This window comes from Nanorana parkeri, unplaced genomic scaffold (assembly GCF_000935625.1).
Source record: "Nanorana parkeri isolate BGI_ZX_2015 unplaced genomic scaffold, ASM93562v1 scaffold904, whole genome shotgun sequence".
In the NCBI taxonomy this organism is placed as follows: domain Eukaryota; kingdom Metazoa; phylum Chordata; class Amphibia; order Anura; family Dicroglossidae; genus Nanorana; species Nanorana parkeri.
The window spans coordinates 258,093-269,539 of NW_017307172.1; the positions used below are offsets into that span (position 1 = coordinate 258,093).

The 11,447-nt window shown below is 43.0% G+C and overlaps 1 protein-coding gene across 1 annotated transcript in view; it reads right to left on the minus strand.

Moving 5' to 3' along the window:
- Positions 1-11,447, minus strand: part of LOC108794847 (triple functional domain protein-like) — a 660,684-nt gene that overhangs the window by 208,586 nt on the left and 440,651 nt on the right. Inside the window, exon 20 of the mRNA XM_018565963.1 lies at positions 10,342-10,431. Within this exon, the coding sequence (XP_018421465.1) occupies positions 10,342-10,431 (90 nt within the window). The remainder of the gene's footprint in view (positions 1-10,341; positions 10,432-11,447) is intronic.

An 11,447-nucleotide genomic window follows, 5' to 3' on the forward strand; every position in this document is an offset into this window, starting at 1 on the left:
TCTGTCCGAGTCGGGAGTTGTTGCAAGTAAGCAGAGACGTGATCCGGGGTTGGGAAAGGCTCCAGAGCTGTTAGTTCAGTGCCGCGGTCGTCAATTCCGGGGGTAGCCAGCACCATATTGGAGCACTTTGGGCCTGTAGCCTCCAATCTCTGTGAGCGGGGGATTGGGAGCTTGCCGGGGCCTTGGTCGGTGGCTGGGCCTTTCCAATCTTCCCCATGGTGGTTAGTAAAGGGCTAAAGTAGCGTTGTGTGGGTCTCACTCACCGGGGGTTCTCAGATCAGGCAGCCATCGGCCTCGAGGTTCAGACCACACCCCCAACATAAGTCGCTTATACACAGTTTTGTGTTCCTTATTTGTTTTACCTTTTCGCAAAAAGGCGCAATTTAACATTTGCAAATATTTGTTATTTATTAACTCAATACAGTTTTAGATTTTAGATTGTCAGAAAATATTTTTTTTGTGGACGGATACTGATTATCGCTAGCAACACAGCAATTGAAAATCAAATCAATAGGAAAAAATGCAAAAATGGTGTGGTCAGCTGAGGTGCAAAATGTTCTTGAGGGCTTGGCAGCAAAGGGTTAAGGACATTAGTGGTTGATATCTAACATTGTTACCTGGGCTATATTGTGATATGACATGAGGTCTTCTGATTTGTTTGTAGTTTTACCCTTATATGGTCTCAAACTTGTTCCAGATATACGTGTTTACATGCATTAGTGTGTTTCTCAACGTGCATGCATGTTTGCCCATATAAATCGTACCAATTACGCTTTAATGGTCATTCTCCACCCATAAGTTAAATTTTTTATACAATATCTAATGTTTGATGGTGTATCATCAGATGCCCAATAAAGTTCCAGTATAGGGTTCATATCATTTATTTGTGTTAATATCTCACGATTATTGTTGTATATTATCTAATAACTTTCTTTTTGGCATCCTACATCGGTTCCTCTAAAAAAATATAAAGGTTTTTCTGGGTTGCAGACTTAAAATATAACCTGCTTCACATATATTATGTCCAATAATTTGGTTTTAAACCTTTATACTGGTCTGGAATGTTCAACTCTGGTCTCTCCTGTTTTGAATGCACCTTAATATCGTTTCAGTCTAAACTCTACTTCTACCTGTTTCCGTTCCTTGCTGTTAAATTGGCTCAGTGTTAATACAGGCTTGGGATTCAAATGTTTAACTGTTCATAAGTTATATACTTTGTTTACTGTTTCTGAACTGTCAATGGCGGGAACATGTTGGAACTTCTTGCACAGCCTCACAGAGAAACACAAGCACAAGTCTGATATGCATGCTGCACATGGCTTGGAAACAGGAAGGAAGGCACAACTTTATTCTCTACTTTTTTCAATACAACAGAGTATCCACCATAGATATATAACAAATTATAAACACTGCCATCTAGTGACTGAAATTGTATACTGCAGAGGTTGTTGCTATAAACACAGTAATGTGTATTCTAACACCCCTACTCAACAACTACTCATTATGTCAATCCCATTCTGGATCTTAATTCTATAAACCTGTTTCTTGTAAGCGGTTTTGTAAAAACATCGGCAATCATGTTATCAGTCTCACAATATGTAAGCTCAATCCCTTTTTGTTCAACTAAGTCATGAATGTAATGATGTCTGGACATCATTATGCTTGGTTCTTACGTTGATCTTCTCACTGGTAGCAAGTTTAATGCACCCTTGATTGTCCTCATGTAAGACTGTAGGTTGGGGCATTGGTTCTCCAAGATCTTTAAAAGGAGAACTATGGGGTCAGTGTTTTCCCCCATAGTTCTCCTTAGGGTAACGGAAGGACACAAACTAGCGTCCTCCCGTCAACCTAGGCTCAGTTTACCGTGAGCTACAGCTCACAGTATATTGAGACGCCGCAGCCGGAGCGGATCCCGACGTAGATGACGGGATCCGCCCAGCTGCGTGAGTGACAGCTGTTCTTCTCTTTTTTATATATCCTTCCGGCTGTGTCATATATATTTCTTCTTCGATATCACCATTGAGAAAAGCTGTTGTGACATCATGGTGCTTGATGACCATTTTCCTAGAAAATTGACAATGTCAGTATTGTTCTGAAAGTACTTTGTTTTGCAACTGGAGCAAAATTAGCATCATAATCATCACCATATTTTTGTGAATACTCTTTTGCCACTAACCGTGCCTTGTACTTACAGATCTGGCCTTCAGAGTTGCATTTGGCTTTACAAAAACATTTGCATCCGACTGCACGCTTATCTTGAGATAGCTCTGAAAGTGTCCATGTCTGCAGTTCATTAAGATATGTCATCTCTTCACCAGCAGCTCTGATTCAGTTTTATTTATCTTGGGTTTGAAGTCTTTGCAACTCATCCCATGAATCTGGCTCTGGCTTTAGTGCTTCATAAGCAACATAAGATAGACGCTTTGCTATGATGGCTTTATTGCTTCTTATGGACTTCCTGACTGAAGACTCTTGTGGTGTGGCTTCTTCTTTTTCAGAATTTGTAGTGCCTATGTTAATTTCAATTTCTTTGTCACTCTGTCCCTTGACTTTGTGTGATATTGATGTGAATTTCCCCTTAGTTTCAGGTGTTTGTGTCAGTACATTAAATTTTGAACTCATTGAGATTTCATCAACTATAACACTTCTGCTAAGTTACCTTGTTTGTGTCTTGGTACAGGATTCTGTATCCCTTTTGAGATTCACTGTAACCCACAAGTACACCTTCTTTTGCACAAGTATCCCAGGTTTTTACTTCAGGCTGTTTTATCTTCTCCATGTGATAGCACAAATAGAACCCGACCGGGGTACGCTTTGTCCCCATTGATTTTTAATTTCCTGATTAAACCCCTAGCTGAATCCATCCAATCTGACCAGAAATCCTAGGTTTTCAGACTCCCTCCCAGAACCACTCTATTTGCTGATGACCTGCCTCTTTCACTCACAGATCTGGAGTCTTCTTTACCATGCACTTTCCAATCCTTGGCTTGATTTAGTACAGTGTCTTACTACAAAGTTAATGATAGCAAATCTAATATCCTGGGTATTTGTATTGATGCTGCCACTAAAACTAATTTTCAATCTAACTGTCCCTTTGTGTGGACAACCAGTGGCCTTCAATATCTGGCCATTAAACTTGCAGAATTAAGATCTTAAAAGGAGAACTATGGGGTCAGTGTTTTTCCCCATAGTTCTCCTTGGGGTAACGGGAGGACACAAACTAGCGTCCTCCCGTTACCCTAAGCTCAGTATACCGCGAGCTACAGCTCGCGGTATACTGAGACGCCTCACCTGGAGCGGATCCCGACTTAGATGACGGGATCCGCCCAGCTGCGTGAGTGACAGCTGGCTCTGCCTATCTAGAGGCAGAGCCAGCTGTACCCGCCCCCTCCCCCCGTCCGTTCCGCCAGTCAGCGCTGGCAGATCGGAGGGGGGAGAGGGGAATCCAGCCCCTCCCCCTGTCACGGCAGAGAGCCGTGACAGGATCGAGAGGTGAGGGAACCCGGTATGTGTTCTCTCACCTCCCGATTTACTGAGCCGACCTATGACAGTCTCATTGTCACAGGTCGGCTTAGAACTATGAGGTGAGTGGAAATCACTCATGTCATAGTTCTCCTTTAACTCTTTTGTGCTAACTATAACCCGTTCTTACAACTATTTGAACTGGACCTGCTGAAGTTAGAGAAGGGATTTCTATCTTGGCCCGCCAGATTGGCTACCTTTAAAATTTTGCTGCTTCCTAAACTTACATACTTGTTTAGAACTATCCCTATCCCCCTCTCGTGTTGGTATTTCAAATTGTTGCACTGTTTCCTCCCTAGTTACACATGGCATAATAGGAAACCTTAAATGTTCTTACAACTCTCTCCTCAACACCGTAAGATTGGAGGCACAGGTTATTCTGATCATAGGGACCACTATCTGGCATCCCTGTAAGTCCAAATTCGATATTGGATTAACCCCATTAGTGACAAACAATGGCCCTTGTTAGAGAGTGACTATCCAGATTGGCTACCTTTAAAATGTTGCTGCTTCCTAAACTTACATACTTGTTTAGAACTATCCCTATCCCCCTCTCGTGTTGGTATTTCAAATTGTTGCACTGTTTCCTCCCTAGTTACACATGGCATAATAGGAAACCTTAAATGTTCTTACAACTCTCTCCTCAACACCGTAAGATTGGAGGCACAGGTTATTCTGATCATAGGGACCACTATCTGGCATCCCTGTAAGTCCAAATTCGATATTGGATTAACCCCATTAGTGACAAACAATGGCCCTTGTTAGAGAGTGACTATTCAGGGAACTTCATTATACCCTTTTTTATTACTTACACTCTCGTCCAACCTCTTCAGTCTCCCATCTCCCTCCCATCATACAAGCATCAATACAGGCATGGTGTACTTTCATTTCTCAAATAACCCTTTCTGATCAGTTAGTTACTCCTCAAATCTTTATATCTACTCTTGCTTTAATTATTTCTGACTTCCCCTATGCTACCTGGTCTAAGTGGGGTATTTGTTCTAACTAAGATTTGTTACATGACTCCAAATTAAGACCCTTTTCAGAATTAGCTTCCCTATTCAAACTCCCCTCTAGCGACTATTTTAGATATGTCCAACTTAGTCATGCCCTTCCATCCCTACTCACTGCTTGGCCACAAATACCCAAATGCATCTGGGATTATTTTGCTGCTACTCCTTATCGTAAGAGTGGTATATCAATCTTTTACTCCTATTTACAACAAAAACAGTCATTTACCAAGCACAAATCATGTTTTTGCCTGGGTAAGGGAGCTGGGAGTATCCTTTTCCCCAGACTAGTGGTACTATGCCTGTCGTTCCATCAAAGAAGCAACTTGTAATGCAGATTTGTGGGAAATGTTCCACAAAATATCCTTACATTGGTATATGACACCTTCTACATTCTACGTATTTCTACATTTTCCCCTACAGCTTTGGGTCTTTGCTGGTGAAACTTTGGTCAGGTTGAGTCCCTCTTACATGTTCTGTGGTCATGGAAGTCCTTTTCTAGTTAACAGGCAAATGGTTAATTTCATCTATGACTGGCTGTATCACATCTCCTAACTCTGCCTTAGGTCTTTTGCTCTTAGGAATTGAATCCACTGCCACCCACTGGTTGTCCACACACTGTTAGCAGCCCAACTTACTATTGTCAGATTCTGGAAATGCTCTTTAGGTGAGTGAAACTATCAAGACCCTACTACTACACTACAAATTTGAGAGGCTACATGTACTTAAAACTGGATCTATCATAACATTTGACAACAAATAGAAATGTTGGACCCTCTAATGTGATATGTTTTTATGTGATACCTCACCCAGCTTCCCTCCTTTTTCTAAATTGTTATTGTCCCTTGTTCCCTTATAAGGTTGTGTCAATGTCATTTGCATTCATGAGATCTATTTGACCCAGTTTTGGTAATTGTTCCTATTTTATACTGTATTTCATTGTTACTTTTGAAAATTTTATAAATATATACAGTGAGGAAAAGAATTATTCGATCCCCTGCAGATTTTGTAAATTTGCCCACTTACAAAGAAATTAAAGATTTAAAATTTTCTTCATATGTGTATTTTAAATGATAGAGGCAGAATATCAATCAAAAATCCAGAGAAAAAAAAGTTTAAAATGTTATAAATTGAGTTGCAGTTCAGTGAGTAAAATACGTATTTGATCCCCTACCAACCAACAATAATTCTGGATACCACAGACTGGCTATGTGGTACACAGATTAGTCCTGTCAAATTAAGAAGGTGCGCCTTTTTACCGACAACTCGTTATTTATATAAAAGACACCTGTACACAGAATCTCTTCAAACCTCACCACCATGAGCAAGACCAAAGAGCTGTCAAAGGACATTAGGGGCAAGATTGTAGACCTGCACAAGGCCGGAATGGGCTACAAGACTATCAGCAAGAAGCTTGGTGAGAAGGAAACAACTGTTGGAACGATTTTTCACAAATGGAAGGAATACAAAATAACCATAAATCGCCCTCGGTCTGGAGTTCCATGCAAGATTTCACCTCATGGGGTAAGGATGACGGTCACTACGGTCAGTATGCAAATAAGGGGCAAAAACCACTCAGTAGGAAATTAACTGAATTTATTAAAGGAAAACAATTACAACAGAAGTTTGGAAAATGATCAGCCACGTACCTGGCATAACATCCTGAATATCACCTGCCCAACTGCTTGATATCATGCACTGGTATGCCTTGCCTGGATGCTGCAGATGCTGCCCCTACTCTAAATGAATGCCCGGAATATTGTTCATGGTTGAGACCCTTGTTGGCTGGGAGGATGCGGACATGTCTGATGAAATGTGCAGCACTGAGTGGTCCTCCCAAAAAAGGCAACAGGAGACTGTCCAGAGGGGAATGACCAAAAGCAGCTAGTAGCTGATACAGAATTCTGACTGCACACCAGACATTCTGAGAGGGAAAGTACTTAACCTCCACACGCTTGCCAGGCTGCAGCCACGATAGGATACATCTCAGAGAGAAGAGGTCAGAGAAAACTCGGGAACCTCAAGAACCTCTTCCGACCAAGCAGCTGCTAGCCAATGGGGGCCAAAAATAGCTGCGGCATCAGTGACAACCCGAGGTGAATCTACGGATGCCTGCGGGATGAACATGTATACACACCGTTCCACTGACTGAGAAACTCCTCCCACATTGACAAGTCAGCACACGCGCAAGGATCTGACTGAACTCTGCATTGGGCGCTGAAGGCAGCAGCGCAAGCAACCTGAATATGAATGACCTACCCTGTGGTATTATGCTCATAGCAAACTTGAGCATACCTAGCAATGACTCCAGCTCCTTCCTGGTGGTAGTGCCGGGCCGAACCAATGCCCGGCTGGCAAGCCTAATCCTATCCAACTTGTCCTGAGGTAAACTACCCTGCATGTGCAGAGTCCAAATGGACACCTAGAAAGGTGATAGCAGTATTCAGGCCTTCCACCTTATGGGCCACCACGGGGACATTCATTTTGGCGAAAACGGCCAACAGGGACAGCAGATCTACAGGGGGCCGGGCCGGATTCTCAACCAAAAGAAAGTCATCCAAATAGTGGATGACCGACTGGCAACCCACAAAATTGGCGAGAATCCAATTCAAGGCCCTGGCAAACCTGTTGAACGGCCATGAGCTACTCTTGGACCTGAAAGTAAGTTTTGTGGCAAAATAATACCTGTCTCTCCACTTGACACTGTGCCACTGCCAAAGCGAAGGCCTGATCAGGAGAAGTTTAAAAGCATTGGGAATGTCCTCTTTGGACAACCAGGAGCCCCTGTCTGCCTGGATAATAGCTTGAATAGCCTGATCCACAGAGGAATATTTAAGCGAAAACTCGGACGGGATCAGTGAATTCAGACTAGGCACACTGAAAGAATGAGGAACAGACAAGCCATAAATCAGAGTTTATTAGAAAATTTCCCCCTGACCAGACCAATAGGACTTGCCCTCCAAAACTGAAAAGGGGGGAGGGTAACAAAGGGACCAATGGACAAAACCCTTCTCCAACTCCTGAGCCAGCAATATGTCAACCCTGTCCGGATCCAGAGAAGATGATTGTAGATCCCTGCACTCAAAAGAGGAGGTAGTCAAGGCAATGAACCCCATGTAGAACCCCTGAACCAGGTACTCACATAAAGACGGGGACGGGAGACCCGCCAAACAGTGACACAGGAACCCCATGTCAATACGGCTCAGTCATGCAGAATCAGCCTGTCAGGGTACAAGCTGACTTGGGGTTGTCCCGAAAGCAAAGGGCACAGATATGCAGGTGGCGGCACTGCCCAAAATGACAGGTGGTGTAGTTGAAATTGTTGCATATCTGTGCCTTGCCCAGAAAATGAATGGGCCTGCCCAATTTATGCAACTGTTCCTGTTTAGGATTGGGTAGAGGGGCCACCGCAGATCTGGAGGTACCAGGGGTGGACGGTGTCTTGGCAGTGGGACACCATGCGGTGATATGGGAGGAGGACTGGAAAATGGGACACACCGGAGCACTTAAACCTGCAAAACGGCGGCAGAACAGTTCCATGTCCACGCTGCCCCAGTTGGTCACAACTTGGAACTGGGCCAGGGTGGCCGCTGCCTTAGCCGAAAAGGACCTGTGGTAGTCATAGAACGCAAAACCACCATACTTGTGTCCCAACTCCACTACCCTGTACAGATACAAGTCCAGCTCTTCCCTCCTGTTTGGCACCACCGAACAGACCACATCCCTATACACACTAAAAGCCAACATAAATTCAGGCAAGAATAATATACAATTAAGTTGGGGATCCTTCGCTTTAAGGATCACTAAAACATCCCTGCAGGCAAAGGACTTATTCTCAACCATATCATGTGATGCCAAAAGTAAGGAAGCCAGGTTTACGTCCTTCCGTTCCAGGGAGTCCTTCCTAATGCTAGGGGGCACAAAATGAGTGGGAGTAAACGAAGGAGGAGAGCCAGGGATACCTCGGCGAATAAGGGTTGTGGCGGGAACGGCCGGGATAGCCACGGCCTGGGGGCCGGAGCCGGCCTTCTCCACCGACTTCATGCATTGTTACAGGTACTGCACAGAGGAGTTGGGAGAGTTCAACAAGGTGTGAATTTGCATGAGGGAGGTGGCCATGGTCTGCAAGAAGACCTGCTCCAAACTGGTGGTAGCCGCCCTAGTAGCTTTGCGGGCAGTTGCCGGGAACGGAATCCCACAAAGCTGCATTTCAGCTGTCAGACGTGGGATGGCCCAAGGACGTAGGGACGGTGCACTGCCGTGTTCGGACCCCCTGGCAGGAGATGGTGAAACAGAGACAAACTCCTTAATACCCAAAGCCTGAGACGTCCTGTATAATTCGAAACGAAAATGGAAATGTAACAGATGTAAAAAAACAAAATATTTTTTTTGTAACTACCACCAGCAAAACTCAACAGACAAAAAGACCGTGGACAACGTACGGCATAACACAGACGTGGGGCGGAATGAGGCCTGTGGCAGATGTAATCAAACTAAATTGAGACATATCTGGAAGCCTGGAACCGATCAGGCCTGTCACAGATGTGTCCTACCGCACATGACCGTGTGTTATCTTTTTTTCGTAGGTGTGTAGTAAGACAGCATATGACGTATGAACAGGGAACTAGAGGACAAAATGGTGACCAAACAAAATGTAAGAACACTCAGAGTCCCCCCGACCCCAACTGGGGTACATCTATGTGCATGCAGATGCGTCTGCTAAACCATGTGTCAACGTATAATCACTAAAGATTCACCACAGCAACCACAACCCTACAGCCTAGTGTATGTGAAGTAGCAAGGTGTGAATGCCTCGTATACTAACCGAAATGAGAGGAAACCCCTAGCGGAGTTTCACACACCTGAAATACGAATAAGCAGAACAAACTCCCAAAGGGAACCGTAGATCCACAAACACACTCAGACCTGTGATAAACGAAAATGCGTCAACATCAATGTGATATTCATTACACTAAGCAACAAACTGACTAGTGTCTAATGAACTCCAAAACCACCCTGGAATTTGCTCTGTAGAACGACTATACATGTCACCATGGATTCAGGAACTCATCATATTGGTATATTGCTGATGCCAGTAATGAGAACAGCAGTGCATATCTGCAGTACACTAAATTCAATTTCTATAGGCACACCACAAACTCTGTCTTTGGCAGAAAAAATGGTCACAATCTTGTAAATGACAATTAAAATATTTGATACTTGGTATTTAATTGATTTTTTCCCCAGATGAAAGTTTCACTTGAACATATATATACATTTAACACTTTACATTTTCACATAACAATACAGTTTTATCTTTTAGATTTAGTCAAAAAATATTTTTTTTTGTGCACGGATACTGATTTTGGTGTGTTTTAACAATTGAATTGTGTATTTTTATCGGTTTAATATTAATTTGAGAAACATTTGCGCAATTATCGCAGGGCCTACAAATTTAGTATCACCATCTTTTTATTCTACCGGGCCTGCGCTTTCAGAAAATATATGGTTTGGGGGGTCTTTTACAAACGCTGGCAACGCAGCAGTTGAAAATCAAATCAATAGGAAAAATAGCAGAAAATTCAAAAATGGCTTGGCCAGCTGATTTGAAAAATGTTCCGGAGGGCTTGGCAGCGAAAGGGTTAAATTGTAATATATGCAATGTACGTTTATCTCATTCAGAAATACTGCCATTGATATTTATTTACTTTTTTAAGCACCTTTCTCCTAACCTATCATTTCAACAAAATCAGACATTCAGGTAATAGAACCCATTATGGGGCCTATTAGTATATATAACAGTACTTACATCAAAATAAGTTCCTGCTTGATCCAAGATCAGTTGGGTGGAATCTGGTTTATTTTTGCAATAAGACACATACATCTGAAATTTATCAGCCTAAAAGGAAGAATAATATGTTTTACTGTAGAATAATTTATAAATACATGCATATTACCAGGTTATGTCTAAACACACTGTATGATTATCTAACAATATCAACTCTCAAAACTGGTTGAACTCATGTTTTCTGCCAATCAGCATTGACCCTTGCCTTTATTTTTAAGTGTTGAACATGGCTCTAAGAGGTTTTCTGTTCTAGGGTGACAGCACTAAAGGTGCCCATACACCTTACAACCATCACAAGACTTTTGTCTTGCGATGGTCGTAAGCTAATTAAAAGCTTGTACGATCTGCCCATCTTGGACAGGCAGATCGTACTTGCGATCATAGGTGCGGGCTTCCGATGACCGCAATGCTGAAGGGCAGTGTGCATGTGCGCACATCGGCCCGTTCCGCAGTTGTCGAACGAGAACGCCACTAACCCGCCGACAATCGTACGATTCTCAGCAGGTTTTCTAGCATGCTCCTTCGACAAAAGACGTGCGACCGTACAGTAAAAACGGTTGCACGCCTTCCATACACCTTTACGATTATCGTACGACCGCGGGATTTCCCGCGATTATCGTACGATAATCGCAAGGTGTATGGGCACCTTAACAGTATCTATGCAGGAGCAGTGTTGTTAAGCCAAGAATAATAATTTCGGATTTGGACTACAGGATGACGTGTAGACTAGCCCTAAGAAGGCCCACATCAGCTCTTCGCACTCCCAGGTTTAGAGCTGTCAAACCGTGGCTGCTTTGGCGAGCACAGTTTGTGCTCGAACAGCTTCAACCAAGTTGAAGTAGAGTAGATCCCTGATATCACCTTACAGAGAACCTGTCACCTGCCCTATGCTATAACATAGTGAGCATTATTATATTGTGTTTATGTGCACTAAAATTTATTTGCGTACATTTTTTACTAAAAGTATAGATTTGATAAACAAAATTACAATTAGCGTGTGACATACAAGATTGCAACTACCACCATTTTATTCCACAATTCATAATGTAACACCTGTAAAAAGGGGG